This window comes from Globicephala melas, chromosome 1, assembly GCF_963455315.2.
Source record: "Globicephala melas chromosome 1, mGloMel1.2, whole genome shotgun sequence".
Classification (NCBI taxonomy): domain Eukaryota; kingdom Metazoa; phylum Chordata; class Mammalia; order Artiodactyla; family Delphinidae; genus Globicephala; species Globicephala melas.
Window position 1 is genome coordinate 151,959,760 of NC_083314.1, and position 14,379 is coordinate 151,974,138.

Below are 14,379 nucleotides of genomic sequence, written 5' to 3' on the forward strand. Positions count from 1 at the left end.
TAGCAGGCAAAGGAGAGTCGCTAAAGGGTTTCAAGCTGGGAGTGACATAAGATAAGAGCTTTTTATAAAGCTCCCAACTGCTACTTTGCTCCATCTTGCCATGTGGCTGAACTTGGCACAAAAGTAGGTGGCCCCAGAGATGTGAGGACACCCAAGACAGTTTTTGAGGAGCCCCAACTAGGTCCAGAGCTCATATGGGCTTCCACACTGCCTCATAATCTTTCTGTCTTCATCAAAACCTACACCTACCAAAGAGACTAGCTGGTCAGAGGCAGGCAAGATCTGGGCAGAGAAGCCAAAATGACGGGAAGAGCAGATTGACCTAAAGACCAGGAGCAGAAGGACCAGCCATACGTCCACTGTCAGCCGGTGGGTCTGGGGATGTTGGCATCCGCATATGAGTCCTTTGGTGTTGCCTGAGATGGTCAGATCTCATGAACTGTCGGCCGCACTGGTCACATTTATGTGGTCGGTATTTGGTGTGTATCCGAGTATGTCTTCTAAGTTCATCAGAACGGAAGAAGGACCAAGTACAGGCTTCCCACATGCATTTATAGGGCCTTTCACCTGGGGGAATGACAAGGGAGAGAAGGAATTTTGAGGAATAGGCCAGCAGGTAGGAAGGGAGGGGTCTGACTTTATGAAGCAAAGCAGTCAACGTTGAGGAATCAAAAGGAAAAACTCAGGACAGCAGTGAGAAGACAGCACCATCAGCAGTCTCCACCTTGGCACAGTCATCCTGGACTGTGGGAAAGCAAGCTGGTGGGCCCAGAAGAGCTTGATCCCAAACTTGAAGGATGCTGGGCTAATCCCAAACCACTACAAACCAGGGGTCCCCCACAAATCTAAAGTCCAGAGATCTCTCCACCCACCCCACCCATCCGACACCTCATTTACCTGTGTGTTTGCGTTGGTGACTCACGAGGTGGGAGCGCTTAGTGTAAGCTTTTTCACAGTTCTCATAGTCGCAGCGGTAAGGCCTTGAAACTGGGGATCTCCTCCTGGGAGGCCTTTCCTGGGCCCTGGAGTACTGCTCTGCTCTCCGTGGAGCAGGTAAGGGCTGCTTAGGTAGGAAGGGGTCTTCCTGGGAGACTGGCTGGCTCACAAGAGAGCCCTGGGATTCCAAAGCCAGCAATAATGGCGATTCAGCTGGGGGCATCCCATAGTTGTGGGGGTTTCTAGGGGGCAACATCTGATCCAAAGAGCGGAGCATTGCCAGGGCCTCAGTGGAAGGCATGGTTGGATCCAGTAATGTTTTAGGTGTTAAAGGGCCTCCATTAGAAGGTACTGTTGGGAGGCCAGAATAAGGCATTGTTCGCATTCTGACGCGGGACATCATTGGGATTCCACTGGCAGGTGAGACTGGCGGCCCATTGGGGGACATCCTTAGATTCCCACCAAAGGTCGTGGCCACCCCTGGAATACTGGGCTCTCCTAAGGGCATCGCCTGGGACCCCTTGAAAATCATTTCTGTCTGGGAAGGAGACATTCCCTCAGTGTAAATCATCTGGGAAGGAGTGAAAGTCACTTGGGGGCAGTAGGTCACACTGTGGTCAGGCAGCAACATACTGAAGTGTGACCCCATTTCACTGGCGTTCTGCCTGGGTGCCTCAGCAGAGACCAAGGAGGTCGTCTCCAGCTCTATGCACTGAGGGACGTGTTGAATGCCTGTTGGGCCATGGTTCCAAGAGGTGTGCACTCCACTGTTTCTGGGAGATGAAGACACATCCAAGATGGACATTGACTTCTCAGTATCCTTAGAAAAAGAAAGTCAGGTGAAATTCACCATAGCTCAAATTCCAGTTCCACATGTCCCTTCTCCCCATTTCCAGGCCCCACCCTAATCCAGGCCTCTATCATCTCTTGCCTAAATTATTCCACCTCCAGGCCATTCTCCAGTTTGGGCTTTCTAAAATGCAAGCCTGGGGGATTTTCCTGGCTGTCCAGTGGTTAAGACTGTGCTTCCACTGCAGGGGGTGCAGGTTCCATCCCTGGTTAGGAAACTAAGATCCCATGTGCCATGCAGTGTAGCCACTAAATAAATAAATAAACAAACAAACAAACAAAATGCAAGTCTGGCTAATAGAAGCGTGGTGGAAATCTAGATGCGACTCATGCCACTTTTCTTGCTGGGCATGTTTTCGGTTTTATTTCAAAAAAAGCACAAAGAGCAAATAAAATATTCTACAACCTGTACTTTCAGCAAAACTGAGAAAATCCTCAAATTCCAGATTATGTTTAAGTGTGAGGGATCATCCCAAACCAGCAGAACAGGTTCAGAAAGCCATAAAGGTAAGAATGGAGGGTTCAGTTAGTCTTGGCTTTGGCAAAACTTAGAAACCATTCACAAATATTTACCTACAAAGAGGTTCTCACCTGAGTGGGAATGCTGTGGGCAGGTGTGAGATCAAGCATTGGAAGAGGTAAAGAAAAGAGGCAGACTTTTAAAAACACTTTTAAAAAGGGTGGGGGATTGTCTTGGAAGTCAAGGGAAAAAAGAAGAGATTGGTGGTAGAACTTGAAACAGGACAGGATCCAAGAATCATATTTTTTAAAGTTGTCAATTACTGTAGCAGTAGAGAGAGAGGTCTTGAGCTGAGAAATTGGGAACACTACCCTATAATTTCCCATCTGAGAGGATCCAGAAAAGACCAATCCACTTAAATATGAAAAACAAAACATGAGTAAAATACAGTAGCTATAGAAGATACTAAAACATCAAAGATCCCACATGCCGCGGAGCAACTAAGCCCGTGCACCACAACTACTGAGCCTGCACTCTAGAGCCCACAAGCCACAACTACTGAGTCTGCGTGCCAGAACTACTGAAGCCCGTGAGCCTAGAGCCTGTGCTCCGCAGCAAGAGAAGCCACAGCAATGAGAAGCCCGTGCACTGCAATGAAGAGTAGCCCCTGCTCAACGCAACTAGAGACAGCACAGCAACAAACACCCTACGCAGCCAAAAATAAATAAATAGGTAAATAAATAAATAAATTTATTTTTAAAAAGATCAAGGAAAAATTTAACAACATTCAAACACAAATTTAAAAAAAAGAAAAGAAAGCAAAACTTAAGAAAGCAATGGCGGCTTTTACCAATTACAGGAACACCAAAGGGCAGAAATAGAGGAATTCAAAGAAGTTATGTCCAGACAATAGGCTATGAGTAATATTAGAGGGGAGGGAAGGGGGCAATAAGGGAAACTGTAGGGGCTTCTGCAGTGCTAACAATGCTTCAAAGGTCTTTACTTTGTAATAATCCATTGAGCTGTGTACTTATATTCACTTTTCTGTTTGAGGGCTATTTTTCATAATAAAGTGGTTTTAAAACAATACTGTGAGAAATCAGGATTTTCAGCATAAGTGAAATTATAAAAATCAGAAATAAAAATAATGCTATATTAAAAAAAATAATGCTATATTTAAATAGGAAATATTTTATACAAACACAAACCCCTCATGCTCAGATTTTGGCCTTTAATTCCATTCCTTACCTAAGAGGAAGAATCATCCTTGGAGTATTTCCTGACTCCAAGTCTGGAAGAAGGAATGAATAAGTGAGCTTGTGGTGCATCTTACTGTGCCAGAAAATAAGGGAACTTCCAAGATTATTAGGACTGTGTCAAAAGGACACAGGAAGTGACACCAGGGAATATGATAGAGTAGAAAGCACCAGGAATCCATGTCCCCACCAAGATAACAATTACACCTGCAGAATTTGCCTTTTGTAATTACTTTGGAACAATGGAGTCAATTAAATGCTTGTGACTTCCAAGGGAAGGCTTGGAAGGTAAACTGCAGTTAATTTCAGTCAGTTTCAGCTCTTAGGTAGGTAGTGGCTATCCCAAAACACCCCGGGTCCCATACCAGGAAGCTGTGCACACATTTCTGGACCTGTGGGAGCCAGAGTGGGCAATGAAAACCTTGTGCTCCAAATATTGAGTAATCTGTATTATCACTAATTGCTGCTTCTGATCATGATGAGCAGACAGAGGTGGGAAGCCATTGTCACAAACCTCTCCTCCAAATGACAGGACTTCCAGGGTATTTAAAAGGACTAGCACCTGTTTCTCTCTCTCTCTTTTTGGCTGTGCTGCATGGCATGTGGGATCTTAGTCCCCTGACTAGGGATGGAACCCATGCCCCCTGAAGTGGAAGCACGGAGTCTTAACCACTGGACTGCCATGGAGGTCTCTGGCGCCTGTTTCTTTCCCCCTTCATTTTTCCTTTTTCACCTTTTGGGAACCAGACATTTAAGAACTAGTATATTCAAAAGTAATCACATATACAAGAAAATTTGGAAAGTCACCACACATATCCAAGAAAAGATGCAGGCTCATAAAAGGTCTAAGAAAACCTTAAGTTTACCTCTCAAGCTGATGCTGGCACAGAGACAATATACATCAATTTAAATAAGCTATAAACAAACAAAAACAGCAAACCCTGAGGAAGAGGAAGAATTGGATTTCCAGAGTTTCTATATTATAAGATTCAAGTGTCCAGTTTTCAACAACAACAAAAAAAATCACAAGTCATAAAAAGACAGGAATGTATGGCCCATTCAAGGGGGGAAAAAAATAAACAGAAATGTCTAAGACAGACCAAATGATGAACTTACTTCACAAAGAATTTAAAACAACTGTCTGTCTTAAAGATGCTCAAACAGCTACAAGAAGATGTGGACAAAGTCACAAAAATGATGTATGAACAAAATGGAAATTTTGGTAAAGAGATAGAAAACCTAAAAAGAAACTAAAAAGAAATTCTGGGCACCCTGGTGGCACAGTGGTTCAGAATCTGCCTGCCAATGCAGGGGACACGGGTTCGAGTCCTGGTCTGGGAAGATCCCACATGCTGCGGAGCAGCTAAACCTGTGCGCCACAACTGCTGAGCCTGCACTCTAGAGCCCATGAGCCACAACGACTGAGCCCACGTGCCACAACTACTGAAGCCTGAGCACCTAGAGCCTGTGCTCCACAACAAGAGAAGCCACTGCGATGAGAAGCCAGCACACTGCAAGGAAGAGTAGCCCCCACTCGCCACAACTAGAGAAAGCCCGCGTGCAGCAATGAAGACCCAATGCAGCCAAAAATAAATAAATAAATAAATTTATTTTTTAAAAAAAGAAATTCTGGAGCTGAAAAATATAATAACTAAAATGAAAAACTGACTAGAGGGATTCAAAAGCAGATTTGAGTAGACAGAAGAATCAGCTAATTTGAAGATAGGACAATTGAAGTTGTCAAGCTAAGGAACAAGAAGAAAAAAGATTGAAGAAAACTGAATAGAGTGCCTAAATGACCTGTGGGACAACTTCAAGCAGACCAACATATGCATTGTGGGAGTCCTAGAAGAGAGCGAGAAAGGGTCAGATTGCTTGAAAAAATAGTGGGTGAAAACATCTCAAATGTGATGAAAGACATGAATATAGACCTCCAAGGAGCTCAATGAACTTCAAACAGAATAAAATCAAAGAAATCCACACTGAGACACATTATAATCAAAACTGTCCAAAGACAGAAAGAATCTTGAGAGCAGCAAGAAAGAAGTAACTCATCACATATATGGAATCCCAAATAAGATTACCAGCAGATTTCTCATCAGAAACCTTAGATGCCAAAAGGCGGTGGGCTGACATATTCAAAATGCTGAAAGAAACTGTCTAACCAAGAATCTTATATCTGGCAAAGCTGTCCTTCAAATATGAAGGAGAAATTAAGTCACTCCCAGATAAACAAATGCTGGAGGAGTTTAATGTCATTAGACCTGAACTGCCCTGCAAGAAATGGTAATGGGGTCCTTCAGGTCAAAATGAAAGAACACTAGACATTAACTCAAAACTATCTGAAGAAATAAAGATTTCTAGTAAGGGCAAATATATGGACAACTATAAAAACTGGCCTTATTGTATTTGATTTGTAACTCCACTTTTTGTTTTGTACATGATTTGAGAGACTAATGGTGGAATAAGAAATCAGTATATTGGTCTTTGCCTCAGTTCCTGACACAGAGCTCCTAAATCCCTTGGAATTTCCTGGATGATAAGAGCATCTTTTGTTCTAATGCAGTGACTCTTGGTGAGCTCCTGGATAGGGGCTGGTCACCAGAAAGACCAAGCCATGATTAGAAGCTTGGAATTTTTGGCCCTCTCCCTCATTCTCCAGAGAGGGGAGAGGGGCTAGAAAATGAGTTAATAATTGATCATGTCTACATGATAAAGCCCCCATAAAAATCCCCAAAGTACAGAGTTCAGAGAGCTTCTTGGTTGTTGAACACATGGAGGTGCTAGGAGGGTGCTGTGCCCAGAGAAGGAATGGAAGCTCTGTGCCCCTTTCCCACACTTCACCCCCTATGTATCTCTTTATCTGGCTGTTCAATTGTATTCTTTAAAATATCATTTGTAATAAATCAGCAATAGTAAGTAAACTTTTCCTGGGTTCTGTGAGCTGCTCTAGAAAATTATCAAATCTGAGGAGGAGGTCATAGAAACTGGCCCTGATTTACAGCCAGTTGGCCAGAAGCCCAGGTGACAACCTGGACTTAGGACTGGCGTCTGAAGCAGGGGGTAAGGGGCAGTCTGTGGGATTAAGCCCTTAACCGTGGGATTGGGCACTAATTCCAAGCAGTTAGTGTCAGAGTTTCTTGGTGCAGAAAACCCACATATATGACGTCCTAAGTGTGTGAGTGTGAGAATGAAGGGAAACAGTTTTCTTAGACACTAATGCATTAAAAAAAATTATTAGTCTATATTTTTGGACACTCAATGCATAAAGATGTAACTTTGTGACATTAATAACTGAAATGGAGTGGGGACAGAACTGGATGGGGAATTTTTTTATCTTATTAAAGTGGTATAAATTCAAATTAGAATATTATAATTTGGCAATGTTAAATGTAATCCCCATAGTAAACACAAAGAAAATAGTTATAGAGTATATACAAAAGGAAATGAGAAGGGAAATAAAGTTTCACTACAAAAAAAAAAATCAACTAAACACAAAAGATATAATACAGGAAACAAGGGACAAGAAAAGCTAAAAGCTATATTGAAAATAAAGAGCAAAATGACAGAAGTCTCTCCTTATCATTAATTACTTTAAATATAAATGGTTTAAACTCTCCAATCAAGACAGAGATTGGAAGAATGGAGTAAAAGAAACATTATCTAATTATATGTTGTTTACAAGAGATTACTTTAGATCCAGAGACAAAAATAAGCTGAAAGTGGAAATAGTAAACAAGAGTGGGCATGGCTATAGTAGTGGCTATCAAACATAACAGACTTTAAATCAAAAAAGTTGCAAGAGACAAAGGATATTATATATTAATAAAAGGTTCAATACAGCAAAAAGATAAACAATTATAAACATTTACATATAATAATAGACCATCAAAATATCTGAAGCCAAAACTGACAGAATTGAAGGGACAAATAAACAGTTCTAAGTAAGAGTTGGAGATGTCAATACCCCACTTTAAATAAAGACTAGAACAACCACACAGAAGATAAGTAGGGAAACAGAGAACTTGAACAACACATAAACCAACTAGATATAACAAAATATACAGAACACTCTACTCAACAACAGCAGGATACACATTCTTCTCAAGTGCACATGGTACATTCTTCTCCAAAATAGATCATACGTTAGGTCACAAATTAAGGCTTAAGAGATTTTGAAAGATAGTTAAAAATCAATAACGGCAGGAAAGCTGGAAAGTCTCCAAATCTGTGGAATTAAACAACATACTCTTAAACAACCAATAGGTAAAATCATAATAATAAAACAACCAATAGATCAAAAAAGAAATCACAAGGGAAATTAGAAAATACTTGAGACAAATAAAAATGAAAACAACAGTAAAAAACTTATGAGGTACAGCAAAAGCAGGACTAAGAGGGAAGTTATAACTGTAAATGCTTATAATTTAAAAAGATCTCAAACCAACAACCTAGGTTTACACCTTAAGGAACTAGGAAAAAAAAAAAAACTAACCCAAAGTTAGCAGAAGGAAATATTAATGAAACCAAAAGTTGGTTCTTTGGAAAGATTAACTAAATTGCCAAACCTTTAGCTAGACTGAACAAGAAAAAGAGGACTCAAATTACTGATAGCAGAAATGAAAGTGAAGACATTACTACCAATTCTATAGAAATGAAAAGAATTATAAGAGAGTACTATGAACAGTTGCATGCCAACAAATTGGATAACCTAAATGACATGGATAAAATCATTGAAAAACAATATCTACCAACACTGAATCATGAAAAAATAGAAAATCTGAATAGACCCACAACTAGTAAGGAGACTTAATCAGTAATCAAAAGCTTCCAGGACAGAGAAAGTTTCTTTACTTGATGGCTTCATGTTGAATCCTACTAAACTCTTAAAAGAAGAATGTCAATGCTTCTTGAATTCTAACAAAAAATCGAAGAGAAGGGAACACTCCCTAATCCATTCCATGAGCTGGGCATTGCCCTGATACCAAAGCCAGACAAAGACATCACAAGTAAAGAAAACTATAGACCAACATCTTTTATGAATACAGATACAAAAATCCTTAAAAAAAAAAAGTAGCAAACTAGATCCACCAGCATATTAAGCAGATTATACAACATGACCAAGTAGGATTTATCCCAGGAATGCAAGGCTGATTCAACATACAAAAATCAATCAATATAACATGCTACATAAGAAAAATAAAGGTGAAAAAACACATCATCTCAATTGATGCAGAAAAAAGCATTTGAAAAATCCAATATCTTTTCATGATTAAAAAAAACCATAGGAATGGAAAGAAATTTCCAACATGATAAAAGACATTTATGAAAAACCCACTGCTAACATCACACTCAATGGTGAAAATCTGAATGCTTTTCCTCTAAGATCAGAAAAAAGACAAGGATGCCTGCCTCCACAACTTCTATTCACATTGCATTGGCAGTTCTAGCCAGAACAACCAGGCAAGAAAAACAAGTACAAGGCATCCAAATTGGAAAAGAAGTAAAACTGTCTCTGTTCCCAGATGATACACTCATACGTAGAAAATCCTAAAGATTACATACACAGACCCACAGACCTGTTAGAACTAATAAACAAATTAAGCAAAGTAGCAGGATACAAATTCAAGACACAAAAATCCATTGTGTTTCTATACGCTGCAATGAACAATCTAAAAAGGAAATTAGGAAAACAATTCAATTTACAATAGCATCAAAAAGAATCACTCAGAAATAACCAGAGTTTAACTGAAACTATATCACTGAAAACTATAAAACACTGCTGAAGGAAATTAAAGACATTTTAAAAAATGGGAAGAAATAACCTGCCCAATATCCAGTTGCAATGCAATCCCTATCAAAATTCATTTTTTGCAAAACTAGAAAAATCCACCCTGAAATTCATATGGAATCCCAAATAGCCAAGAGCAGTCCTGAAAAGGGAGAACAAAATTGGAAAATTCACACTTCCTGATTCAAAACTTACTATAAGGCACAGGTAGCAAAAGAAAAAATAGACAAAATTGAGTTCATCGACATTTAAAACTTTTGTGCATCAAAAGACACTTCCGGGCTTCCCTGGTGGCGCAGTGGTTGGGAGTCCGCCTGCCGATGCAGGAGACGCGGGTTCGTGCCCCGGTCCGGGAGGGTCCCACATGCCGCGGAGCGGCTGGGCCCGTGAGCCATGGCCGCTGAGCTTGCGCGTCCGGAGCCTGTGCTCCGCAGCGGGAGGGGCCACGGCGGTGAGAGGCCCGCGTACCGCCAAAAAAAAAAAAAGACACTACCAACAGAGTGTAAAGGCAACCCACAGAATGGGAGAAAACATTTGCAAATCGCATATCTGGTAAGGGATTAATATCTAAACTATATAGAGAACTCCTAAAATTTACCATAAAAACCCAATTCAAAAATGGGCAAAGGACTTAAATAGACTTTTCTCCAAAGACATAGCTGCTCAACATCATTAACCATTAGGGAAAGGCAAATCAAAACCACAATGAAATATCACTCCACACCCACTAAAATGATTATTATTTTTTAAAAAAGTGTTGGCAAGATGTGGAGAAATTGGAACCCTTGCACTGCTGGTGGGAATGTTAAAATGGTGTGCTGCTATAGAAACAGAGTGGTGCTGCCTCAACAGATTAAAATAGAATTACTATATGCCCAGCAATCCCACTTCTGGGTATATATCTACAAGGACTGAAAGCAGGGACTGGAAGAGACATTTGTACACCCATGTTCAGAGCAGCATTATTCACAATAGCCAAAATGTGGAAGCAACCCAAGTGTCCATCAACAGATAAACAAAATCTGTTATATACCTACAGTAGAATATCATTCAGCCTTAAAATGGAAGGAAATTCTGACACATGCTTCAACATTAAGACATTAAGCCAAGTGAAGTAAGCCAGTCAAAATAAACAAATAACGTATGATTCTATTTATGAGGTACTTAAGGAAGTCAAATTCAAGGAGACAGAACGTAGGACGGTGATAGCCAGGGACTGGGTGGAGGGTGGGCAGAGGGAAAACTGAGAAGTTACTATTTTAATGATTACGGAAATTTCAGTTTGATAAGATGAGAAAAGTTCTGGAGATGGGTGGTGGCAATGGTTGCACAATAATGTGAATGTGTTTAATGCTACTGAACTATACACTTAAACATAGCTATACTGATATTTTTATGTTATACAGATTTTACCACAATTTTTTAAATGTTTAAAAAGGGGCACAGAGGGACTTCCTTGGTGGTCCACTGGTAAAGAATCCGCCTTACAGTGCAGGGGATGTGGGTTCGATCCCTGGTCAGGGAACTAAGATCCCACATGCTGCGGGGCAACTAAGCCAGTGCGCCACAACTACTGAGCTTGCACGCCTCAAGTAGAGAGCCTGTGTGCTGCAAACTACAGAGCCCATACACTCTGGAACCCGCACGCCACAACTAGAGAGAAGCCTGCACACCACAACAAAGAGCCCGTGCAACTAAGATCTGATGCAGCCAAAACTAAACAGAATAAGTAAAAAAAAGAAAGAAATACTTAAACTAATTGTATAAAAAAGGGGAGGTACAGAAGGGGTTCCCACTGGCCAAATTTGTGACAGTTTGAGAATCAAAAAGAATGATTGTTGATTTTAGTAGATTGAATCTATGAAAATTCATGAGCCAAAAGTGACAAAGGGTCAGCTATCATTCCAGCTTTGAACATTGTGAATTGAAGTGAAAGAAGCATTTATTCTGTCCAATAGGAAACTGTTATTTCAAATTCAACCAATGATTCCAGTTGTTTAAGAAAAATTCTATTTTACAGAAGAATACAAATACATGTAGAAGGAACGATGGAATTGAAAATCATTTTACAACCTCTAAGGAAACTTCTGATTAAGGAAAAATTAATATTTGGTTCAAACCCGTAAGTGAATGATTAGTGGGGAACTGGACATTTGCATGTATCCAAGGTAACATTACACAGATTACTTTCTGACCACAAGGCTAAAATATAAGTTTGAATAGAGAGATCAATGAGGCTTTTCGCTAGCCTAATTCAAGCGCCACGCCTAATGTCACCAAATGTGGGGAGTCAAATGTGTCTCCTGATGTAAGGCAAGATGAAGTCTATCATACTTATGAGACATCCTTACCCCAAATCAGGAATCCAATTAGCTTTAAGATCTATCTTTGATTTAGAGGGAATACAAGAGATAGATCAAGCTAAGTCATACCACGAGAAAGCAATCTGATAAATCCACGAGGAGGAATATTTTACAAGACAAAACTTAGGATGATGAAAAATGGAAAGTCAGTCAGGAAAAAAGAAAACTTTTCTAATTTCAAAGAGACTCAAGAGACATAATAACCAGATACAGCATGTGGTCTTAAACTGGATCCTGGTTTGGACATACCAGCTGGAAAGGACATTTGAGGGACAACTAGGGGTACTGAATAGATGATGTTAAGAAATTATTTGGACTTTCTGGTGGCGCAGTGGTTAAGAATCTGCCTGCCAATTCAGGGGACATGGGTTCAAGCCCTGGTCCGGGAAGATCCCACATGCCGTGGAGCAACTAAGCCCGTGAGCCACAACTACTGAGCCTGCGCTCTAGAGCCCATGCTCCCCAACAAGAGAAGCCACCGCAATGAGAAGCCTGCACACCGCAACGAAGAGTAGCCCCCCCTTGCCGCAACTAGAGAAAGCCGGCGCACAGCAACGAAGACCCAACGCAGCCAAAAATAAAAATAAATTAATTTTTTAAAAAACCCAAAAAACCATAGTCCATTTTATTCACCACTATATGCTCACTAACTAGCATAAACTAGGCACACAATAGGTACCAGATAACTGTCTGTTGGATGGGTATTTCTGGGGGAACTCAGCCACTTTTCCCTCCCTTTTACTTTCCTGATTCTTCACAGGCAAACTTCTTTGGAGATGTCTAAACACATCTTTGCCACTATCTCGCCTCCAAGTTCAGTCTGGCCCCCATCTCTCCACAGAAACAGCTTTCATAAAAGTCACCGATGATCTCCGTGTTATTAAGTCCAAACACATGTCAGATTCCTCCCTGCTGGATCTCTCATGAGTTTCTGAGACTACTGGCCATTGTTCTTTTTTTTTTTTTAATTTTTATTGGAGTATAGTTGATTTACAATGTTGTGTCAGTTTCTGCTGTACAGCAAAGTGAATCTGTTATACATATACATATATCCACTCTTTTTTAGATTCTTTTCCCATATAGTGGCCATTGTTCTTTAAATGTTTCCTTCCCTTGGCCTCCGGAACACATTGACACACTAGCCTGGTTTTTCTCCTTCCCTTCTCTCTGGGCTTCCTCCTTCTCAGTCCCCTTTGCATTAAGCTACTCTCGGGGCAATCTTTCTCATGTTAATGAATCCATTTCTGTTTATAGTCAATTATTCTTAAATCAATAGCTCCAGGGCAGACCTTTTCCGAATCTTCAAGCTGCCTAGTGCTCAGTCCATTTGGATAGCCCAAAGGCACTTCATCCGACTACGTCCAAAACTCTTGATCATCTTTACTCACACACCCACCCCTCAACCTACCCCCAGGGGAAAAAACTGTTAATCCTCTTCCTTCTCATCCTTTGCTCTCAGAAAATGTCACCACTATTCTTATCCAGTTTTATAAGCCAGAAATCTGGTCAATTGTTCTGGATGCCTCCTTCACAACCTAGATCCAAGTCATTACCAACTCTTGTGGTGTCTGCCTCCAACACATCTCCAAGATCCATTCCGTTTTCTCCATCTCTCTAGTTAGGCCACTATTTTGATTGGATTATCATGATACCTTTCTAATTATTGCCTTGACTTCTGCCCATTCCCCCCCACCCACCCCCGGGGCACTCTTTTTAAAATACAAATCTAATTGTGATCGATCATGTTTAAACTCATCAATGGCTTCCCCCTGCTCTTGGAATAACCAACTCAAGCCCCGCATGACTTTGGTGGTGCTGGGGTCCCTGCCTCCCCTCCCCTTGACCACTCTCCCATCAGTCTCTTGGTCTTGGTCTCACAGTCCATCTTTCATTACCTCCAAAGTGGAGGCATTCTGTCTCTGGTCTCAGGATCTGCTAACCCTTCACCTAACCAGTTGTCTCTGGTCCCAGACAGAATCCTCAGCTGTCTTCTCCACCTCCTAAATCAGATCAAACACCTCTACTATTCATTTCTGTGGACCCTGTATTTCTTCTTTACAGTAATTTATATACTCCCGATCATTTAGCTACTTATTAATAAAATGGTAAACTATCTTATGGTAAACGCACAATTGTATTCCCAGGGTCTGTCAAAGGCCTGCCAATTAGTAATTTTTTCCTCCCTGTCTGCTTCCCTCTGACTTTCTAACTTTGTCTTCTTTCCTGAGTACTCAAAAGTCTCTATCAGAAGTTATCTGGAATTTCTTTACCCCCAGCACCCAATGCTAAGAATATTAACTGAATAAACGACACGTGATTTAGGTTCTTGATCTTCCATCCCTTCCCTTCCCAACCTGTCCCTCGGACCCCTAATCCTCCAGATTGCTACTTCCCTCCACTCCCCCAGCTTCCATGCCCTCAGCCCCCACGCGGGGCCCTGGGGCTGACGCTCTGACTCACCTCTGTGAACTGGTGCGGAGCCCCATGCCACTGGCTTAGGTCCTCGGCTCCCTGCTCCATCTTAAGCTGGGGTCTGTTGCACATCGAGCCTGCGCGAGGGTCCAGACCCACACCTGAACAGAGCTCTGACTCGCCGAGCGTCGCAGTCTGGTGTCGCGGCACCACCACGCCACAATCACCGCTCTCAGCTTCTACTTCTCACTGAGCAGCGGGGGGCGGAGCCAAGGGCCGCACCCACCGACCCACCCAGCAGCCGCTGCCCCA

The 14,379-nt window shown here is 41.4% G+C and overlaps 1 protein-coding gene across 1 annotated transcript; it reads right to left on the bottom strand.

Annotated features, from left to right (window-relative positions):
• Positions 1-322: 322 nt before the first annotated feature.
• On the bottom strand, positions 323-14,175 carry KLF17 (KLF transcription factor 17). Its single transcript, XM_030865307.1, has 3 exons — positions 14,116-14,175; positions 898-1,756; positions 323-567 (listed from the first exon to the last, which is right to left on the bottom strand). Exons 1-3 carry the CDS (start codon positions 14,173-14,175, stop codon positions 323-325), a joined length of 1,164 nt encoding a protein of 387 aa, XP_030721167.1.
• Between the last annotated feature and the right edge of the window lie 204 nt (positions 14,176-14,379).